The 22,788-nt window shown below is 34.5% G+C and overlaps 4 protein-coding genes across 4 annotated transcripts; 2 read left to right on the forward strand and 2 right to left on the reverse strand.

Annotated features, from left to right (window-relative positions):
* Positions 1-270: 270 nt before the first annotated feature.
* LOC116768852 (ribonuclease Oy) lies at positions 271-2,166 on the forward strand. Its single transcript, XM_032659702.2, has 3 exons — positions 271-429; positions 502-785; positions 1,323-2,166. Exons 1-3 carry the CDS (start codon positions 386-388, stop codon positions 1,793-1,795), a joined length of 801 nt encoding a protein of 266 aa, XP_032515593.2. The 5' UTR covers positions 271-385; the 3' UTR covers positions 1,796-2,166.
* Positions 2,167-2,395: 229 nt separating this feature from the next.
* Positions 2,396-7,164, reverse strand: LOC116768850 (UBX domain-containing protein 1). The gene is made up of 6 exons (XM_032659700.2): positions 6,990-7,164; positions 6,532-6,922; positions 5,762-5,946; positions 4,129-4,302; positions 3,570-3,688; positions 2,396-2,598 (listed from the first exon to the last, which is right to left on the reverse strand). Exons 1-6 carry the CDS (start codon positions 7,037-7,039, stop codon positions 2,555-2,557), a joined length of 963 nt encoding a protein of 320 aa, XP_032515591.1. The 5' UTR covers positions 7,040-7,164; the 3' UTR covers positions 2,396-2,554.
* A 215-nt stretch (positions 7,165-7,379) lies between these two features.
* LOC116768849 (cGMP-dependent 3',5'-cyclic phosphodiesterase-like) lies at positions 7,380-14,030 on the forward strand. The gene is made up of 16 exons (XM_032659697.2): positions 7,380-7,612; positions 7,718-7,831; positions 8,032-8,127; positions 8,244-8,377; positions 8,534-8,639; positions 9,666-9,809; positions 10,008-10,159; positions 10,231-10,456; positions 10,755-10,909; positions 11,153-11,311; positions 11,380-11,468; positions 11,690-11,879; positions 12,158-12,299; positions 13,104-13,249; positions 13,672-13,768; positions 13,849-14,030. Exons 1-16 carry the CDS (start codon positions 7,484-7,486, stop codon positions 13,978-13,980), a joined length of 2,211 nt encoding a protein of 736 aa, XP_032515588.1. The 5' UTR covers positions 7,380-7,483; the 3' UTR covers positions 13,981-14,030.
* On the reverse strand, positions 14,016-21,466 carry LOC116768851 (phosphopentomutase). Its single transcript, XM_032659701.2, has 12 exons — positions 21,148-21,466; positions 20,316-20,483; positions 19,742-19,833; positions 18,744-18,989; positions 18,193-18,415; positions 17,641-17,825; positions 17,138-17,337; positions 16,720-16,841; positions 16,480-16,656; positions 15,822-15,918; positions 15,263-15,416; positions 14,016-14,489 (listed from the first exon to the last, which is right to left on the reverse strand). The coding sequence occupies exons 1-12, from the start codon at positions 21,217-21,219 to the stop codon at positions 14,396-14,398; spliced, it is 1,830 nt and encodes a 609-aa protein (XP_032515592.2). The 5' UTR covers positions 21,220-21,466; the 3' UTR covers positions 14,016-14,395.
* Positions 21,467-22,788: the final 1,322 nt, after the last annotated feature.

Below are 22,788 nucleotides of genomic sequence, written 5' to 3' on the forward strand. Positions count from 1 at the left end.
GAGTTTCAAAATATAATACATATATATAAATACAATTACAGAGACCGAGTCTGTTAATTCCTTTTTTGTTTGTTGTGCTTAAACTTTATAAAAATACAATATAATAATTTGCAATATTGATAAATTTGCTGTATGTTGAAATTTAATTTTTATAAAATAATGTATAAAGTATATAATTATATTAGTGACAATTTGCCAATATAGTCTATAGTTGGCTTAGAACAGTCTTTCATTTTGTTTGGGCTTGTTTATGTTGTCAATGTCATATTCCAAGTGACAAATATTTGTCAGAATCTAGAACTATATTTTTGGTCTATAAGAATTTAGTAGGTACAACAAATGTTCAGTATTTTATCAACGTATGTTCGCGTAATATTGTTTTAAAATGTCGGAACTTAAAGCTATTTTTATTTTATTCACCACATTTATGTATGTACAAATAATCAACTTTTATTTCTGTTTAATCTCTGTAAATACTGTATAATTACATTACGATTTCAGTATTCATTTTGCAGTGCCAACCGTTAACGCGGGATCTGATTTCGATTTGCTCATTTTCACACAACAATGGCCTGCAACAGCTTGCAAAGAATGGAAGAAGCATAATCCTTCCCACACATGCTCAATGCCAAAAAATTCCGAGACCTGGACTATACACGGCATTTGGCCCACAAAAATGGGAATGATCGGACCAGCCTTCTGTAATAGGACGTGGTTTTTCGATCCCGAAAAGATAAGGCCTATTGAAGAAGAGTTATTACAAAAATGGCCAAACATTTATGGAGGTAAGCTTGTTGTTTGTAACATGTTATCAGTTGTTAACAAAATCATTGTGTACTGTAAGTAGGTCGTAACAACTCTTTTTATCATAAATTTCATTATTTTGTACATGTAAATAACAAAGACATCTTTCTCAATAAAATCAGCCCCATAATTTCCAATGCCCTTAATTAATATCCATGTTGTTATAAAGTGAAAAGTGAAGTATTTTAATGAAGTCTTAATATTTTGAACGAAATTTAAAATAATAACAAGTTATATACATCTTTTGAAAAACATAAGCTTAGTGTGATTAGTAATCTTTATCAAAATTATAAAGAAACCAGTTTACAATGAACAAAGTATTGTTGGAAAAGATATCAGAACTAAGTAATGTTATTCCACGCGGGATTAATTAATGATTTTAAAACAAGCTTTAAGGCAGAAAGAAAATCCTGTGAAGAAAGGGACTAAATAAATAAAGTTATTACATAAAGAAGAATGAAGCTAATATTGTGTTACCGTCATAAAGTCTAAGGACTCTTTCATCGTGTTTATTTCAGGTACTTCAGAATATGCTCTCTGGTCTCATGAATGGGCCAAACATGGCACCTGTGCTGCCATCCTCAAACCTCTCAATTCTGAACTAAATTATTTTCAAAATGGCCTAGAATTCCTCAAAACATTCACAATGACCGACATACTTGAAAAAAATAGTATTGTGCCATCAAATACTGAAAAATACACAGTTGCTGATATACACGACGCAATCAAACAGAGAGTAAATAAAAATCCCGTAATAGAGTGCAAGGTAGAGGAAGGAGGGGACAACTATATATCTGAGATCAGGATTTGCTTCACAAAAGAGCTCCAACTGACAGACTGCGATGGAGTCGTAACTCAGAAATATGGATATGGAGGTATACTTACAAATTGTCATTCTACAAGGGGTATAATTTACCCACAGTATAAGAAATATATATGGTATGTGGAATTGTACAAGCTGTTAACTTGGTTACAATGGTTCACTTTGTAGGGGCATTAAGTATCTAGTCTAATTGATAAAAATACAGAGAACTCGTAAGAGGAAATGTACATTAAAGACATAAAATGGAAAAAACAGGAGTTTGTTCTATGAGCAGACATAAAAGATTGTAGATATACAAAATTATGGAAATGACTTAAAAACATGGCTTATCTCGTTCAAATAAACTGTGTCCATTCCTCTGACGTTGGTTTCTTGTATTCACTTTTCCTGCCATTTTCCTCCCAGTTTTATATATATTTTTGACTTGTGTAGCAATAATTTAATATTTCAAACATTAAAGACTGTACAATTCACTATTTTTCATAGATGTATTAATATTTAAATTAAATAGTTGTTACAATAAACAAACTAAAATGACATTTCTGTTTTTTTTTCTTTAATATTTTAGATTGGCAACACTAATACAGACAATACATACTAGTTAGGACTTATGTAATATAATTATTAAATAAGAACATATTTTTTTTATATACTTACTATGCTTTTGGTACTTTCTTTTAAAAAAATTTACCTGTTTAAAAAAATATATTCAGAGAAAACTAATTTATAACACTAATAGAAAAATATGTTATAAATAAAAAATAAATACACCTTAATAATTATCTTTATTGAAACAACCAAACTTTATAGACACATTATAAATTAATGTTACCTTTAGCTCAATGAGATTTTATTAGTTATTATACACCCAGAGACGTACCTACATGAAGGTCAATGACATAGCATGGACTTAAGTCACTTGTGACCTTAATTACCTCTGGACACAATTATAACCGCAGACGGCACAAGACCTGCAAATAGAGATATATGTTAGGCTCTATTCAAATAACAACAATAAACAATTACATTATTATAAAAAAAAAATGATGAGACTAGCAACACTGGATGCAAAACTCAGCTAGAGGCAATTTGACGAGGGAAATCTGACAAGTGATTAGATTATTGTCTGGAAAAACAGATTGCTAAATTGCAGGATAAATTAAAAAAAAATTATAAAAGACACCTGATGTACACAGGATAACTTATCCCTTGAAAGAGATCTCTAGCAGGGATACTAATAGAAAAAAAAAATGGGAAATTTTTTAGGAAATGTGTAATGTTTCTGCCAAATATATTTTCCGTGTCTATGAAATATATTACAAACGTCGAGACAAATAATAAATCTAATTTATATAATGTTGTTTACTAAACGGCTACATTTATTGTATTTATCATTAAAAAAATTCTTAAATAATGAAAAAAAAAAGTTAATTTTGAACATCATCTGTTGTATATGCAAAGTAGATTTGGTTCAAAATAATATTATAGTTGCCATATAATAAAATGAAGGATTATTGTCACCAGCCACATCAATTACAAATGAGAATCATTTTTATTAACAATAATACAAATAGCTGTAAATAGTTTAAGTTTTATTTAACTAACATAATAAATGTACTGATAGAGAATAAAAAAAAATAATTTTACAATTTGAGGCCAAACTGAAACAACATAAACCTAGCCGAAAAATCCAAGAGAATTAAAAAAATGCAATCAATATAAGTGAATTAGCTGGGATATTCTCAGACATAGCGAGTCTTCACTTATTTCTAGGAACTATTTAATCCACAAATAATAGTAATTCCTCAAGGAGTACGCTGACCACCTTTGTCACGACTTGGTTATGTCATTATGAATGGATGTCAACGGTGGTATATGTATAGCATATATTCCTATATTCCGCTGTGTGTGTATGTTTTAAGCTTTCAATATGAATAATCACCTAAACATTCTAACGGCTTCTCGTAGTCCTCAAAGGTGAATACCTTCTTTGGGAATGTTGTCATCAACTTGAAGTTGTCATTGTCAGCAAACTCGGGCTTATTCATTTGCAGATACAATCTATAAAAATGAAGAGAAATAATTTTATTAGTATATAGGCACAGTCGCTTAACTGGATACTTTAAACTAACTAGGTATATCATAGCAATTGCTTTACTGTAACAAAGTGTTATCTTATTCAGTAAAGCAAAATCCATACAATTGAACCAACGCTTTTTACTATATGCGTATTATATATATTTACCAGAACTATTTAGAAACTTTTGTCTATCTGTCTTTCTGTTTTGCCTAATTTCTGAAACAAATGGCGCAGTTTTGATAGAACTGACACCGGCTAACATCTGATTCAATAAGTAACATGATGTCCCTAATCTTATTATTTTCATTAGTTTTCAGTACATATTAAGATAGAGGTATTCTAGGGCCAAGTCGCGGCCTCAGCTAGTGTGAAAACACTTAAAAATTCCATGAACTCAGACATAATATTAAGTGTAACATACTTTACAGCCGCCAACTGCTCCTTGGCACTGAATGTGTGCGATATTGACTGTCCGTCGGGTAATTTGAGCTGGATCCTAGCTGAATCGTACGTTCTGGGTGTGGGGTTGCTTGCTACTGGTGCTGGGATTGGTGCTGGGGCTGGCTCCGGAGCCGGTTGACCAGATAGGGCTTGTCTAGAAGGATATTAACAGAATAAATCATATATACAGACTATCGAGACCGTTGGTTTAATGCAGTTGTCGCGAAAAATTAAGATTTGCGTCATTGTTTTAATAAAAATTAATTTATTACGGAGTTATACATTTATTAATTTGATTACAATGTGTAATCAATATACATATAATAAGACAGTAAAAACCGAATGTCTGTACATTAAATACTTTTCCAAAAAACTGACAGGAGGCAATTAAAGAAGAGTCATAGAGACTAATAAACAAATTTTTGGAATTTTTGTCTGTCTGTCTGTCTGGTAGGTTATAACTTCAAAACTACTCAACGGATTTGAACGCGGTTTTCACAGCTGGATAACATATAATTAGGAGCATTATCAAAACTTTGTTTCGTCAAAATCGGTTAAGGGAAAAAGTAGTTATGGTAAATTTTAAGTTTGATATGGTTATTTGATATTTATTTGATATGGTTATGCGAAAAGCGAACAACACGCGGGCGGAGCCGCGGGCAACAGTTAGTATGCAATATTGAAATGGTGAAATAAGTAAAGATGTCGACAGATATTTGAGATTCTTTTTTCTTAACGTACTTCTCATTTTTAAGTTTTAATCCAAGTTAACTCTATTTCATGATTGTAGATGACGCAAAATCTCTCCGACGTATTAAAATCGTATATACACCAAAGTGAGTTTTCGTCTAATTTTCGATCCGACGTCCAAAATATATTTGTAATATACAAATTAAACATTATATGTTCGTGTAAAGAAATCTAAACAGGATCACTGGATACTTAGAACGAATTCACACGCACGCACGCACGCACCAACACACACACACACGCGCACACACAATAAATTACTGCTTTGTATGTTTGTATGTCCATGTTTTTCGCCTCCAGTTCCCTGTTATAATATAATCAATAGTTATCTATAACTTATAATTTGAACCGTTTTTCTCACTCGGTGATGACACCAAATATATCTTATTATAACCCAAATGGAGACCAGTTAGATTTCAGATCAATTTCTGTCAGTTGTTATACCGTTTTGTGATGCTACTGGCCAGTAATTGACACCAACAAATATTATATACATACGAATAATATAGATAAAGTGGCAAAAATCCTATTATTTGAATAACTAATAATTGAGGGTAGCTGAGTTTATCAGGTGTCACCCGCATAGCCACCTGTGCAAGTGTAGTCACAACAATGAGTGTCTGTGGGTATAGATAGAGGCGAGAGTACAGTGAGTCAATCTCGAGCTGTTGCAAGGAACGGACGTCTTCAAAGTAAGGGTTTGTCAAACTGTTTATCAGGTAATCTTCAAGAGTCTGAGATCCTGATGACATTCAAGAATAAAGGCGTTGGTGGCGTCAGTTATGCTGACGTCACTGTTTTTAGAAACCCCAGTCTGGACCCTACTCCCACATACATAGTATATGTAAATCATAAATACACACTTCCTAGCCTGCCTGTCTGCTTCTATTTGTGCACGAACTCTCTCTCTTGCTCGTTGATCTTCAAGTTTCTCCCTTCTTCGTTGCTCAACCAGCTTCTGCATTTCTTGTTCCTGCATTCTTTGCCGAGCCTCCTGCAAGTCCTTCCCCGATTTGATACGCAGCCTCTCTCGTTCTAATGCTTCAGCCTTAAAATAATCATACATATAAATTAAATTCTTAAGTAATGTTTTAATCATGTTTTATTAAACTTAATGTGAATGTTAACTTTCTCATTGACTTCCTATTAGAAATTCACATAGAAAGCTATGTGGGGATAGATTTACTGCAGCTCAGTTTAGCTCAGCAAAACCTGGTCAGATCTCCACATATAGACACTATACCAATTTAACTTTTCTCCTTATTTTAACAACTTTATAATTACTATTGACAATGACTATTCAGAATCCTTGCAGAAGCCATCTTCTAAACCGTTTTTCTTGACTATTGTTATTATTACAATTTACACGAAACAAACAATATGAATTGTGTGTTATATCATCAGCGTATCGGAGCCCACTGCTGAGCAAAGGCCTCTTCTCACATGGAGAAGGTTAGAGCATTAATCACCATGCTTGCTCAAGACAGGTTGGCGGGTTGTGTGTTATAGATTCATCAAAAATAATTTATCCATACTAACTTTGTAAGTGTATACAGAATACAGTTACATATGTGATTTATGTATTTTCTAACAAATATACATCTAGGAGAGTAAAAACTATGAAATTGAATACCTTCTCTCTCTCCTCTCTTTCTTTACGTTTCTGTTTCATTCTCTCCTCCAGTAAAGCCAGCTGCGCTTTTTTTTCCTCTTCAGTCAAAGGTTTCTTCTCTTCAGTGGATTCTGAAAAACTACTGTGGTTCGTCTTCGCAGCATGAAATTCCATTTCATCCTGATTTTTGAACAGTTTGCCACATTCGTCACATTTAAATGACTTCGCTTCTTCCTCGGCTGCCTCTTTGGACTGCGTGTCGGCAGCCGCATCAGGGGGTTCGCTGCTGCTTTGTGGTTGGTTTTCACCAACTATATGTCCCGGACTAGGCTCGGGATCATCAGCGTGAGCTAGTAACCACTCCATTGCCGGCTCTACACCTTTGTAATTTGTCACTGCCAAAGCTTTTTCACTAAAACCAATGATATGAATGTAACCTGGTCATTTGAAAAAAGCTTGAATATAAAAAAAAAACTTACGCTCTGTCTTTCGGAAATCCCATCTCAATTAACGTCTGTATCTCTGCCATTTTTAAATCCGATATGTATCAGATAAATACCAATTAAAATTATTTGAGACTAACTTTTCATCACTTATCAGCTGTTTTGATTTTCTAGCTTACTTTTTAAAATAACAGATACCAAATTTCACTATTCATGACAGATAAAACAATATTACCATGTTGTTTAATATTTATATATAAAAATGTTGCACTGTGGGATTAATTAGACTGCTTAATAAGCAAAATAATATTATTATTTAAGTAATACATATATATTCAATTATAATTTTAATAATAATGTAAACAAAATATTCGAATGCATCCAAAAATAGCATCTGTGAAAAAACTTGACTTTTATGTAATCTAATCTAATTTTTGAAAAGGAAACGTTGTATTTTAAAATTGTTATTCATTTCTTAATAATTTTAAAATATTTAATCACTTATTTAATAATTTTTGTTAACAATTTAAATGGCGACGTTAAAAAAGACAAACAAACGAAAACATATCCAAAACAGTGATCCTGGAAAGATATTAGATTTGGTAATGAACTTAACTGACGATAGTTGTTCTCAATTACAAATAAAAATTAACTCTTACGTAAGTTTCCAACGATAACCAACTTCAGTTGATCATGATCAGTATAGTACCTTATTTAGATAATAATAACAATGAATGAACATTATTCTTATGTTTATTGTTCAGTTAAAAGAAGAATGTGACGCCGAGACCGTGTTTGAGATTATAGTGCATGGGGGTGTGGAAGCCTCGATTGAAACCGTTGGTTTAATACAGTTATCGCGAAAAATTAAGATTTGTGTAATTGTTTTATTTAAAATACATTTATTATGGAGTTATTTATATTTTTAGTAATATGATTAATTGTAGACATTGGTCTAATATGCAACATTTAAATAGTCAAATCAGTAAAGATGTTGACAGATATTTGAGATTTTTTTTCTTAACGTACATCTCATTTTAAAGTTTTAATTCTAGTTAATTCTATCTAATAATTATAGATGACGCAAAAGCTCTGCGACGTATTAAAATTGTCTATAGACCAAAGTGATTTTTTGTCTAATTTTGGATCCGATGTCCAGACGATTTTATCACCGGTTTGTATTTCTTTGACTACACCCAATCTTACGATAAATTGATAAGAGCACTGTTAGTTATAATAATTACTTTATACAAGACTTTAATTTGTATTAATTGAAGTTTATAATCCCAGTTCGTAACAAAGGAGGCTAAGAAACGCGTCGTGATGTTTCCGATAGGAGATAATCCGTTCTCAATTATAATCTGTGCCGTCGCCCCGAAGATTGTTGAAGAACAAGTCGCTTTAATTATACACGAGTGCTTTGTGTATGTATTTTTATATTTAAACTAATAAACAAATTAGTTGTTACATAATTACTTTCTAGTTTAATTAGATCTATATAACTATTATTCCTAGCGTATCATCATCTACCCTCAAATTATTTGTCCCAAACATCAAAGCACATTTTAACGTTCCTATAGTTTTGTATGGCCCGTACTTAAGAAAAGCGTCGCTCTGGAATACGAGTGTACTTTGAAACAGAAATGTCAGCAGTTACTCCGTGTTGCCAGAAGACTGTTCACTCAAGTAAGTCCGAAAATAATATTTTTAAAATCACCACACATCGGCTTATATTCTGTTTTATGATATTATTTGTATGTTCGTATGCAAATGCGTATAGATCTATACTTAATAGTCCTATTTTGGTAATTTTTATGTCAAGACGCCGTATTGGAGTATTGTTACGTATTAGGTCTGTTGTATACTGCTAGGGCTTCAAAAATTTATTTGGTCTTCTGTCCATTTTGAGAATAAATTATTTTTTAGCGCCCTCATTTTTTCACTTAGTGAAAAATCGCTGTAAATAAAATTATAAATCACCCCCTAGCTTTACAAGGCACCCATTTTTTTTTAAGTCAATTACAGCTTCTTAAAGCCTGCAGCGCCCACTTTGGGAAAGGCTGTATTATGCTTTTAATAAGCCCACCTTTAGTATCAAGTATTGCGCTAATCAGATAATACCTTACGTATCAACATTAAGTATACTGATTAGCACGGTGATATTACGAACGATATACGATAAGACAACCGAAAATTAGAATCGCGTTATTTAAGGGAATATAATTGTTATAAAGTTATCCATAGAGCCTTCTACATCCCATTTGGTTGATCGGAGGGTCTTAGAAAAATTTAACCATTCAACTGTGACTCATTTCATGCGTGACACTATCAGATCACTATTTGCCATTCATTAGTGTAGGATCAACGATGAGATATGTGCTTTTATTTTATTAAGCTAGACAAAATATTAAAGTATTTTACACAAAATTGGTTTACACGACCTATGTATGGCAAACGAATTACTTTGGGTTGCAAATGTGCTGAAACGACTTTAGGATTAAAATTTCTACCTTAAAGTAGTTGGACAATTTTGCAGATGAGATTCCTTTGAAGTTCAAATTCTTTGAAGATCTTTTGACCAAGATTTTTGTGATTGAGCAAATCTTGCTCCTTTTTAGTGATGTGGCATCCAATGGGGTTTTGATTGTGAATAAAATACGCTGTGTTTTAATTATACATTATCATACATATGTAATATCAATTATCTGAAAGGTGGCATCCTTGGAGACTTTGCTTCAAATGGCGATGGAGCAAGCCAAACAACTCACGAAAGCGGAGTATTGCTCTGTAATGTTGGTAGACGTGGACCGTATGGAACTTGTTGAACGAAGCGGTCCCGGACATACGGGGCTAGGGGTACGTCATTATTAAAATTGACGAACGCTGTATTGTCTTAATATACAATCATTAGGTAGATTGTCTTAATGTACTCTTGTGCATTATTATTATTAAACAAAAAGACGTTATTTAAAGACGGCAATATATATATTGAATATTTTTATTATATATAATTTTGTTGTGTAATAAACTTACCATAGAAATGCACTTCTTCAGGACGTCAGTGAAACCTCAGAGCGAAGGTTTCCCATAAACATAGGTATAACGGGACAAGTTATTAAAACTGGTAAACTAATAAACTGCAAGAACGCCAAAGAGCACGCCGCCTTCGACCCTTCTGTAGATTGTTATCCCGATATAGAATGCAAGTAGGGGCTTTTGGTCTATTTAGATTCCTGGTAATTCTTTTTGGAAGTCTATATACTGAATATAATCCCAGGTCGATCCTCTGCTTCCCAATTTGCGAGCGTTCAGGCATCATAGGCGTGGGTCTCTTGATAAATAAAATCGGCGATCCCTACTTCGACGCCATGGACGAGGAAATGGCGTTGGCTTTTAGTATATACTGTGGGGTTTGCATCACTCATTCTGTGGTGTATCAGAAGATACAGGAGGCTCACATCAGGAACGCTCTCACCAACGAGCTGGTCATGTACCATATGAAGGTAACCAATACTTTGAGCGCTGTGTGAGGTAGATAGAAACTGTTATGTATTTCCTGATTTATATTTTAGATCAGGTTTTAATAGGTAGGTTATTCTGTGAAATCTTCTATTGTTAAACATTAAGCTTGTCTTTAACTGAAAGATAAGGAATTGTGTGATGACGCAAAAAGTACATAAATGCAATTTTTTTTTATTGAATATATCCTCTATGGATTCTTTAATCTCTTAGGAAAAAATCCCTTTTAATTCATTCTCTCTGGACCTCATGGAAAATATATTATAACGTATGATTGCGTAGGTAAGCGACGCCGAGGTGAGTCGTATGTTGGAGTGCACGGGGTACCACAACCAGGGTCATATAACCAGCTTGCATTTCAACCTGCGAGCTTTACCTCTCAGGGAACTGCCGTGCTACGTGTTCAAAATGTTCTCGGATCTCGGCTTTGACAAAAAGTATTATTATTGATTGTCCATAGACATGTATTCTGATATTTGAATAAATTTATTAAGATCGCAGTTAGAACATAGCGCAGGTATGTGTTTGTAGAGTAGATCTGTTTGTGGCCTAACAGCGTTTTAGTTGCTGTGAATATTCAACACAGGATTGTCCAAGTAGAATCAATCGGCGTTACTATTTACATCGTTATCCTGTTTTCAACATTATGCTAATTTTTATCATTAGACACAAACTTCCAGATTCAATATAAAGTCCCAAAAACTGGCGAGGTTTATTCTCCACGTGAAGAAAGGTTACCGGGACGTTCCGTACCACAGTTGGTTGCACGCGTTCAACGTCTCTCAGTGGGCGTACGCCGCTATCATAAACTACAAGCTCGTGTCTCAGGGCTATTACACGTACGTTTACAATCCTTGACCCACGTACCTACTGTAGGGATGTGATACATTTTATACAACTGTTCTAGTGAGCTCCAAGGACTCATGTATATGGTAGCAGGTCTAGTCCACGATATGGATCACCGCGGGACCACTAACAGCTTCCAGATACAGGGCCGTTAGTATTCATCATTCCTTCACCTTCATGAGAAGTTCTAATCATAGTCGTATGCAACTTAACTCATTTTTCATATCAGACAAAGGGATTAATTGCATCTTAAGACAGCCATCAATATCCGTAGTCATTTTTAGCCCATGTTTGTGTTCTTTTATTTTCTTTTGCTTCATTCGTCTGTGGTATATATTGATACTGTATAACATGTTACTCGTCACGTCCAGAAACAACCTTAGCAGCTTTATACTCTAGCGAGGGTAGTGTGATGGAGAGACATCACCTGGCCCAAGCGATGTGCGTCCTCAACACGGACGGCTGTGATATATTGGAGTCTCTGCCCAGGAGGGAGTACGACAGGGCCATTATTTTGCTCAGAGATTACATCCTGGCTACGGATCTAGCTAACTATTTCAAGTAAATGATCTTAATATTAACGAATTAATGAGATCACCTTAGAGAGTCAAAGAAATATGTAGCGATTATGTTGTCTATTACAGTAGAATACATTGGTAGTTAATTTTCATAGAGTGAAAAGGTCGTCACGACAACACTGTCGTATTTCAAAACGTGTGACAGAAATTTTATTAATATTAATTATAAACTACCCTCAGACGTCACTGTGTGGCAATAGTCCATTAATGATACAGATTGCTACCTTATAAGAGATTAACACAGAACAATCTGTCCACCAGAAATCTTAACGACTTTAAGGCTATATCATACGACTTCCAAAAAGGCAATCGATCCCACACAAGCGCGCTCCAAGCCATGATGATGAACGCGGCCGACTTGAGCGATCAGCTCAAGGATTGGGGCAGCGTCAAAAAGACGGCGGTGAGTACCTGCCTTTATCTTAGTTAATGATGGCCATGCTTCATATCTTGCTTTTGCAGTAAATCTTTACGCACGCTTGGGGGTGAGATTACGAAAGCGTTACGGACATGTGATCGGGCGAGGCCAATGAAAGTGAGAGGGGGGAGAGTGTTACGGTTCATGGATGGACGCATGGATGGATTTATCAATGATTACCCATAATGATTTCAAATATTTGTACAAAATTAATATGTGTATATATATACACACATGTCTGTATTATACATATATAAACATATTACACATAGATGGAGCGAAAAAAGTTTTACTTCTGCCGTGTGGTCTAAAGCACACTGGTTTAAATTTATTTTTTTTATGCAATCGTTTTAAAACTCCCGGTTGTGAATGTGACCTCTGAAAGCTCACACTTAAAACTTATTCAGATAGCATTTTATAAAATTCCTATAATAATACTCCGTGAGTTGTGATAGTAAATATTCATATGCCTTATATCTCTCTGGCCTGACATTTTAATGAATTCTGCCATATTTTTATAGGCTTTCTAAGCAAATGAAACTATTATTTTCCGAATTCACTACGCGTTTTTAATCATTTCAACTACCTGCGCCAGACGTGCGGTTACTCCGCAGCGACCGCGACCACGGGCGGGCGAGACGTGAATATCAATATGAAGTTTAAAGTAATTAAAACGCGTAGTAAATGCGAAAATATTAGTTTCATGTCAATGAATACTCGCGAAGGCTTTAAGCGGTTGCTTCCATAATGTTAGGTAGTTCTGCATAATTTCCAAACAAATTCCTACAGGCCGCCGTACTGACAGAGTTCTTCAAGCAAGGCGAGTTGGAGAAGAGTCTTGGAGGTCTCCCCGTCAGCATCATGGACAGAGAGAAGTGTTTCATACCAGACCTCGAGATACAATTCCTTAATACAACATGCCTACCGCTGTTTGAGTGAGTGTTGCCATGTTCTAATATTTCATTTCAAATATGTAGGTAATACCATGAAACGATCCTGTTAATGGAGTGACAACACTCAAAAAATCTTTTAAATTATTCCTTTGCCTCAAATTAAGTAATCTCCATTGATATATATAAATGACGTTCATAAATGTTTGAAATGAGTGTTATAAGATTAATCGCTATCGATTTTCTAATGAAATACTCTATACTACAAGATGTTTAGACAGTGTTGCCAATATAAAAAATGTAATTGCTAATTAGAAGAAAAAAAAACGCGACCTTGTTCATTCACAAATCCCTCTTCATGTAGCTCAGAATAATATTGACACGTGACATTGGCGACATCTATAATGAAACGCCACTAACTAAAAGAGAGAGAGAGAAGAGTTATTTTTAGAATTTACTCTTTACAGGACGCTGTGTCGCATTATACCGAAAGCAAATCCCTGCGTCAAGATAATTGACAACCACATCGAGCGATGGGACGCCGCCAGACCGATCTTTGCCGAGGTATTGAAAGTAGACGACAGGTCGGCATCTCGCTTCATGTTTTTATCAACAGATCGTAGTAATGTAGCCATGTCTTCAAGGTGCCGATAACGGCCGGGTTGTCGGTGCTGCTGAGTCCGGAACTGGACACGTTGATAGAGAAAAATATAAAAGAAAAAGAGAGGCTCCGTCTGGAGGCCGACGCCGCGGAGAGGAGCAGCGAGACGGACTGAGCGCGCCGCGGCGGCTTGTACAGTGAACAATAAAATACGAGTCGCTTGATGCGTTTATTGCTAAATGGTGTTTTATATGGCGTCTATAGTACAGAATAAATATGGTAACGACATTGTTATAAAAAAAATATACGACACGAGTCTCAGACTTGTAGGTTCGTCAGACTAACCTTACAGTCTTGAAATCTGATTTGACACATTGAGATGACTGTATATATATAAAACGATAAGTATGTGCGGAACTGGAAGTTACCGACGAAAGATACGTCCAGGAATTATGATTAAAATATCACAAAATAAATTAAAAACAACTCGCGTTCAACGGGAACGATTATCACAGAGTATAACAACTTTGGTTGAATAAATATGGTAATGTTGGCGGCGTAGGACAATGTTAGCTATGCTAGGAATGTGTTCAGGCGACCAGCCCGTTGGCCTCGGGTTGCAGTAGGTCCTCAATAAACTCCTTCACCATCTCCTCCATTATAATTTTCTTTTCCTCTTGCTCCCTGGAAAAAATTCAGTTTATGACCAAGTAATATTTTGCTATCAACCCTTTTAATGGTTTAAATTAAAAAAATAATAATAATATTAAAACCACACCCAGCCTTCTTTCTTCCGTCCTACTTATCACGTTTAAGACAATACAACCAGTACGGAATCTCTCAATCAATCAATCATTAAGCCCTTTATCCTGAACTAAAGTAGTCGTGGAAGATATGTTTCCCTGTTTAGAGGATATCTCTAAATACAGTGTGCCTTTTGGCAAAGGTCTGCTCCAACAATTTCCATTGAATTCTGTCTCTGGCGATCCTTCTCCAAAAAGGGCCAGCATCAAAGCATAAGTATATACTAAGAGAAGGAACACTACAGATAATTCAGGAGAGAAAACAATCTCTACGAGAGACTCGATATGCCTATAACTATTTATATTATATATAAAACAATGTCGAGAGTACACTTTAATAAAATCTTATAGATAAAAATATGCCAAAAAACATTAGGCACGATGGTTCAGTTGGCAAAGTGACTGAAGCTCAGTACTCTGTAGGCAGCGGGTTCGGACTAGCTACATGTCGTATGTTTGCTATATTGGAGTGAAACTCCTTATGCGACTTACAAGGTTGCGTTAAACGTTTAACACTCCTGGGAGAGGGGAGGGGATGAAAAGAGAGAGCGAGAGAGAATGACTGGCAAGTAATAAAGATTCGTATTTCTAAACAATTTCCACCCATTTCCGTTTAAATTCGAAAATGAAGCAGTTTACTTAGTAATACTCTACCGGACGGTGGGCGCGCGGCACACGAACTCCGTGTAGTATTTAAGCTTGGGCTCGGTGCCGCTGGTGCGAACGGTCACGGCCAGCCCCGAGCTGCACGAAAACGTGATCATCTCGCCGCTCGTGTAGTCCTGGTCCAGACCCGTGCCCAGCACCTCTGTGACGACAACATCCAAAACATATTATACTGTAAAAATACTATTTCTAATTTAAGTTATATTTGTTTGCACAGATTAAATTTAAAGAGGAAAAAGTTAAAAAAATATATCATCTTTGAATAATTCAGCCATGGATTCCAAAAAAAAAAACATAAGATTTCATTACCTAGGACCTATTAATTTTCTTTATATATATTTTTAAGACTAAAACGAAAAAGATGCGCGCCTGAGATGGAAAGGAGATTATAACAATGTGTCTTGAGCTACGGTTCATGGTACTGAAGCTGTGTGTTAGGAGACAATTTTTTAAAATGTTATTTGAGAAATGTGTAATAGAAATAAACGTGCATTTTAATAATCGCTTGGTGGAAGCAAAAAAGTAGTCATAGTAATGGTTCACTCACTGAGATGGGCGTCTTTGTTATTGTCCTCCGGTATTTTGACGCCGGCGGCAAAGTCATTCATAAAAGTCACCTCGCATGGACCGACTACCCTCGGGTACTGTACAAAAATATAATTTAACACATACATACTTTGTTTGCGACTCTGTCTGCTTTTACTTCAAAATTTATCTCAGAGGAAAATGTATAAAGAGTATCAAAATGTGGGACGTGACTGTGACATCTATAGTTTATGAGCTGACGGGACTTCATCAACAAACACAAATTACTATGCCGTGACAGTAGATGAAGTACGTGGAATCCGAGATAAACTATAGTCTGTCTTTTTCTTAAATGTAAGCTAGATTATTGTGAACTCTCCTCAAAAAAAAAATGAAGTGGTTTTTGCGGAAAAGAGGAACAGACATCCCCACATCACGAACACACACAGCTACATTTATAACTAGCAGAGATATGTTTAATATACTGAATTGGAATCCTATTTCAGCTACATTAATTACTAGTGAGCTAAGCTAATTACTAAAATAATATATATACATTTTTTAAGTATTTCAATAGTCATATAAAAATATTTAAATGTGTGTTCCGCGGGGGTTTATTCGACGGCCCCTTAATTTCCTTGTCTACATAAATGAGATACGACGTTTTAAAATCCACTCACCTCCCCGGGCCCGTGGAAGTTCCTGATCCGTCTGAATATCTTCTGAACAATGTTCTGATCCTTGACGGTGAAGTATGAATTCAGCGATATGTGGTAGCCATAGTCTCTGTACAGCGCCTGTAGCTGGTCGACCAGCGAAGATCCGTTGGCGTAAAGCTTCGACGCCAGGGACGCCACCTGAAAAGTTGAGTGTTACAAAACATTCTACCAGCGTGTGCATAGTCCAGTCAGAGTACACACTTGGACAGCGGCGGAGACTCCGTCCTTGTCGGGGACTCGAGGATTGCACATGTATCCGATCGCTTCTTCGAAAGCAAACAATGGTACTTTTCCTTGTTGCTGGAGAAGAAGAGTGGCGTTGCCTGTGGAAGATTTATTCCGGGTAAGTTTAAACGACTGCACCTAAATAATGATCGCCCACAAACACACAACACTAGTTCGCATGAACCTAATATTTGCGGATTACTGCGCGTCATTTCATTATTTTTAACACCCCCCCGACGGTTTCCGGTCTCCGGTCACCGTGCCGCAGCCGTGATCACGGGCAGACGCTATTTAATCTCGTATTCTAAGACGTTGGTCATTTAAATAGATACTCGCGATAGTCTTGGACCTCGTTAAGACTTATTTGGATTCGCTTCAATGCTAAATCTCTCACCCATCCACTTGAAGCCAGTGAGCGTTTCAACCAACTGTCCCTTTCCTTTGGCGATGGCTCGCAACATCTTGGAGCTGACGAAGCTCGCCAGCAAGTAGACCTCCTCGTCGACGGTGTTGTGGGAACAGTGTTGATTTAAGATCCACCACCCCAGCAACGATCCCATCTCGTTCCCGGTGAACACTTTCCAGGATTTTGCTCTGAGGATTTTTGAATAAGGATTTTGTTTCAGCAAAAAAAAACTTCCGACGTCACCATATCTCCGCTATTAATGATAAGAAAATTTCTATACACGACGAGTATATATGAGAAATTATTGATTTTGGTAGGGACTTTTTTGTGTAGAAAATTCATTACTCTCGAAATTATTGTAAACTGAATTCACGAGTCAAACTGTTCAGTAACGAGAACTTCTCAGTTTAGGATCGACATGCTGAGGGTGCGCCGACATGTTCATTAACAAGCGAGGTGTTAGGGTTTCGGGAAGACGTTAAATGAGTTACTCCTTATCGTATTCAGCTACGGCCAGTCTATCGGCGTCGGGATCGTTGACCAGGACCAGGTCGATCCCTCTCTCTTCAGCCAATTTCTTGCTGAGATCCAGACACTCCTTCTCTTCGGGATTGGGGAACTTCACCGTGGGGAACTCAGGGTTTGGGGACTGTTGCTCTATAACGCTGATAGGGGTCTAGGGGGAGCAAATATTATATTTTATTTGACAAGCATTTTCTCCCTCCTTAGATCGTTTTTGTTGTTGATTTATTTGATACATAATTAAACAATTCATTAATCAATTTCCTTTCTGTTAAATTATATTAATGGGAGACGATTAGGCAATGATAAAATCAAACAACAGTTAGTTAACTATTTAAGGAATCCAATATTATAAAGGTTTCTAAGACTTTGACCTGATTTTTAAAATTAATATAAACTCCGACTTAATTCGCGTATAAATAAAATAAGAAGATTTTTTATTTCGACACGCATTTCGAAGAAAAAAATATATTTTTCAAGGACAGCGCCGTAATATTTTCGCATTAACCAGGCCCAAATACCTGCAAATTAGCAGCTCGGAATGCCTTGACGACGTACTCGTACCCGACGCCGTGCATGGCGCTGTACACGGTGCTTATCTTCGCCAGCCGGTTCTGTTCCAAGACCTCCTCGTGTAAGCACGACTGGATGTACTCCATGTATTTGTGTGTGACGTCTTCCGTACAGTCCTTCACCAGCTCATGGCCGGTCACGTCGTCCGTGTTCCAATGCTCCAGTGGTATGCTACGGATGGATAATTACGTATATAAATACGTAAATACGTAAATCATAGTTTAGTCAAAATTTATTCGTGAACGGTTTCTGAAACATTTCTCATCTCAAATGAAACTAATATCTTAGTATTATTACGCGTTGTTTTATTATTTTTGAAAACTACATGCTCCCGACATACTCATCTCCTCTGCCCGTGATCACGGTTGCTGCAAATTAACCGAAACGTCGGAAGCATTTAGTTTGAAACAATAAAATAAGGTGTTGTAATCCGGAAAATATTAGTTTAATTTAAATGAATACTCGCGAAAGTCTTAGATCTCATTGTTTCCCAACTCACTCCAAGCAGCTATATATTTCATCTAGAATGTTCTCATCGTGTGGAGCTATTATCTGCGATCCATTGCTCCAGTAAACTTTGTAACCGTTATCGTCTTTGGGATTGTGGGAGGCTGTCACCATGATCCCGACAGCAGCGCCGTAAGATATTGTCGCGTATGACACGAGAGGAGTCGGACAGACTTCGGAGAACAGATGGACTGGTATTGAAGAAGTCACGAATACCTTAGCCGTGAGCTCAGCGAACCTTAAGAAAATTATATCCCAAATAAAATTCCTATACACCTAAATATTAATTAAAAATTATAACATTAAGTATTATAAAATAAATCATATTATATATTTTGTTTACAATAAATTTATTTGGTAGATAAGTTATCGTAGTGCGTGAAAAGTTTCGAACGTAATACATAATTAAAAATATCGCGATGTTACATCACGCAGACGTCAACTCAAAAAAAAAAAAACAATTAGGTTATATTGTACGGTTCCTATTAAAAGGTTTTAGTCTATCAAGAGGTAAAAAAATCATTTTATTAAATCGGAATGCTAACAGTCGTAATCTACACTACCTAAGCATTGTTGTCAAGCTAATTTAAGGTGACGGTGATAATTAAAAACCCGCCTATATCTTGCAAGGTTATTTACTTCAAATCTATGTCTGATTGTTTTTGAACAATTCAACTGCCGATTCAAATAACATATATCTGAAAGAAAGTTGTTACTAAACAGAAACTATTAGTTATATAGAATTGAACTTGTGCTTGTAGATAGCCGCGTTTGAACTCAAATTTATGTTTTTAAATTATGTCAAAGCAATGTCTTGTCAAGAAATGTTTTAATTCACAATTAACAAGGTAAACGATGTCATTCATTTTTTTTTTTATAAAAATTCAAGATATTCGTTATAATATATACTTATTATCTTTATACATATACAAACTCCTTAATTTTAAATTAAAATAATAATATTTTAAATTAAATAATTAAACAGCCTACCGCCGGCTGTTGTATCTTCCATCGTAACCGATGACAACACCGCTTTGAATTTGCTCGAAATTACATATCTTCTGTATGTAAGAACATATACCCTGAAATAAAAAAACTATGTGACACTGCTATTATTAGTACGAAAATTGTATTGATAAAGTAAATTTTTCATAAGACTATAAATCAGTGAGTCAATTCAACTAATTAATATTGACGATTCTTCATAAAAAGACGTAAAAACTACTTAGTATTTAATTTGTTTAGTCAGTGATAACGAAACGGCAAAAAAAAAAATTTTTCCTCTAAGGCTACCATTTAAAGAACTTAAATTAAATAAAGATAATATAATTAATATGGTTTTATATAAATTATAGTTTCTTTACCTAACATTTTTCTGATTTAAATATCAACTTCGTAAAATTTATATCTTAAATTGACAGCTCATTCAATTAGTTTATTTAAATAAAAAATTCAATATATCAAAAAATTTAACTCAAATTACAAGATTATTTATCTTAAGTCTTTGAGTAATTCTGAATATTGTTTTACAAATAAGTATTGCCGATGTCTAATCTGAATGTACCTGGGCCGTCTGCAGTACAACCACATCATTCATACACATGTACCCGGCTCCCATTCTTCCTCTAAGCCCTGCCGTCCCAAACTTCTGTCGACTCAGCATTGTCTTCTTCAGTTTATCCCATCGTCCGGCCTCTATATCTTCCAATACTTCACTGCGAGTTGCTTTGCACTGTATAAGAAAAGTGTTATCCGACTGAACTTTGTAACTATCACAGTGTATATAATATGTTCCACTTATTTTGGGGTAATTTTTTTCATTAATAATTCAACAAACCACTCGTATTAATTAATTATAACCAAATTTAAAGTAAATTGTTTAAAATTACATTTAATATATATTTTTAGACAAAACCTAATTAAATATTATTTGAGATGTACTGGAGTGAAAAATTTATTAGTGATAATTTGTATATCTGACATAAGACTTTTATCTAAAATTATTTTCTTGAAAATCAAATCTTTATCAATAAATATCTTCATAACATGCAAGAAGTGTTAATTGAAACTTATTCATACTGTAGTGTTTTCATGTCACAATATATATTGAATAAACATATAAAATGTCCAAGTCGCACTGTTTGTACTCAAAACATGCATTTTACATTGTATAAAAGAATATAAGTAGAAAGGTATATTGGTATTATATCACTTCAAATAATGTGTAATTCAAATTTTAGTTTAAACATACAGAAAACACTTAAATAAGATCATAAAACATATATTTTTTAATTTATTAATAATAAATAAATAACTTTGTAAAACCTATTACTAAGTATCATGGCAACTGGTATTTTACGAATCAAGTTTACTTATTACGAATTAATAATACTGACCATGTCAATATTCAGCCACCTTTCAAGAGCTCTATCCAATGTTTCATCACCGCTGTACACAACCATTTTCATTGAATGTTTGCAAGATCTATCCAAAAAATGCTAAGCCGGCTAAGAGTTTTTTTCTGTAAAATTGCTATAATTAAGACTCCACTGGAACTTGGACAGTAACTAGTGACCTTTCACAAACCCTCTATCAAGGATTCTGCCGTCTGGTTATTAAAAGTAAATCAGAATTTGCTCAAATGATTAAAACGAGATGTATGCTTTATTTCAACGCGATAAGGTATTTAATAAACGTTAAGTGGTGATTTATCTAACTTGGAGTTTGGACTGTCAGCTGTCAAAGTCAAATAAATGAAGTATTACAAGTAAAAGATTGTCAATTGATCGAGATAGGAATTATAAAAGTCTAACGAAGAAGGCTGTCACTGTGATCTTTGTCACGATAATGTCTTAAATTTTGCTATAATTTATTTAAAAATGTGATATTGTTAGTTCTTATAACTTTGGCATTAGTATAATATTCCGATTCTAGTGCGAATGAAGCCATAGCATAAATAAAAAAAAAGTCTAACGAAATAAAGAAGATAATTAATCGGTCAATGTGTTTTACATTTTTTAAGGCTCTACTTATTAATGAAACTTTTTGAAACCCGAAATCGTAATAAGGCTGAAATAAAAAACGCAATTTACATTGATCGCATAATCAATTGGATTTTCTTAGACACTGTTACTATAATAATTATTATTGGATCTTAAGTCATAAACTAGCTCATTGGTTATTCTAGTACCTACTTATGCTACTACTTCCAAAAAAATCATTCAATTTACAAATTAAAAGCATAATTTATAGAACCACGCGTATGTGTATATGATGTTGTATTTGAAAGTAATACTATGTTTTATATCGTTAAGAAATATTTGTAATAGTTAAAAAAAATCGAATATAATTTTGGTTTTTCACAAATTTTTGTGACTATACCAAGCTATTGTCAAGTAAAGTTTTTTGTCTGTTAAAGTTCTTTACCAGTATAGCATGAAAATACCAATATTATTTTATATAGGAATATATATTGAATATTTCCCAGATGAATTTATTGTTGTTATGCAGTTTAAGTCATAGACGTTGTTATATTCACATCAGTAACATAATTCGCAATGTAGAAGAGTTTTCCTCTTTAAGCCATTTTCTTTTTTCGTTTGTTTAAATCTGTTCAAAAAAATACAAGTATATCATTTTGTTATCTAGTTTTGTTAAAGTATATATAAATATATATTATGAAATAGAAAAAGGGGGACAGTAATAAATTCTTCTTTCTAAATAACGCGATATAGAATAACGATTATAACGTTTGATAAAATTGTTGCGAAAGATAAACACAACACAGTTTATGATTGCTAAATAATTAAACAATATTTATAGCAATTAATTATCTGTTGCTCTATCAACAATTCAACACAACAAAAAAAAACATCCATAAATAATATTCGTATCTTTTATTTTGTAAGAATAATTGATTTCAAATAAATATTTGTTTATACTCAAGATGAATGGGAAAAAATATTTTACCATAAAATATTTAGATATAAATACAAGGAAAATTATTTTATGGCAAAATATTTTCCCTTTGCGTAAAA

The sequence above is a fragment of the Danaus plexippus genome, chromosome 4 (genome assembly GCF_018135715.1).
Source record: "Danaus plexippus chromosome 4, MEX_DaPlex, whole genome shotgun sequence".
NCBI classification, from domain to species: domain Eukaryota; kingdom Metazoa; phylum Arthropoda; class Insecta; order Lepidoptera; family Nymphalidae; genus Danaus; species Danaus plexippus.

Excerpts from the sequence above, each read along its gene's own strand:
- LOC116768852 (XM_032659702.2), top strand. The coding sequence starts at position 386 with ATGTCGGAACTTAAAGCTATTTTTATTTTATTCACCACATTTAT. Across the intron at positions 430-501 it reads ATTTTATTCACCACATTTAT|TATTCATTTTGCAGTGCCAA; the intron begins GTATGTACAAAT and ends TTACGATTTCAG. Across the intron at positions 786-1,322 it reads ATGGCCAAACATTTATGGAG|GTACTTCAGAATATGCTCTC; the intron begins GTAAGCTTGTTG and ends TGTTTATTTCAG.
- LOC116768850 (XM_032659700.2), bottom strand. The coding sequence starts at position 7,039 with ATGGCAGAGATACAGACGTTAATTGAGATGGGATTTCCGAAAGACAGA. Across the intron at positions 6,923-6,989 it reads GGATTTCCGAAAGACAGAGC|TGAAAAAGCTTTGGCAGTGA; the intron begins GTAAGTTTTTTT and ends CATTGGTTTTAG. Across the intron at positions 4,303-5,761 it reads GCAGACAGGCAGGCTAGGAA|ACAAGCCCTATCTGGTCAAC; the intron begins GTGTGTATTTAT and ends ATATCCTTCTAG.
- LOC116768849 (XM_032659697.2), top strand. The coding sequence starts at position 7,484 with ATGGCGACGTTAAAAAAGACAAACAAACGAAAACATATCCAAAACAGT. Across the intron at positions 10,457-10,754 it reads TGGTCATGTACCATATGAAG|GTAAGCGACGCCGAGGTGAG; the intron begins GTAACCAATACT and ends ATGATTGCGTAG. Across the intron at positions 13,769-13,848 it reads CCAGACCGATCTTTGCCGAG|GTGCCGATAACGGCCGGGTT; the intron begins GTATTGAAAGTA and ends CATGTCTTCAAG.
- LOC116768851 (XM_032659701.2), bottom strand. The coding sequence starts at position 21,219 with ATGAAAATGGTTGTGTACAGCGGTGATGAAACATTGGATAGAGCTCTT. Across the intron at positions 18,990-19,741 it reads GGAAGATACAACAGCCGGCG|GTTCGCTGAGCTCACGGCTA; the intron begins GTAGGCTGTTTA and ends AATTTTCTTAAG. Across the intron at positions 15,417-15,821 it reads TAACAAAGACGCCCATCTCA|AGGTGCTGGGCACGGGTCTG; the intron begins GTGAGTGAACCA and ends TTGTCGTCACAG.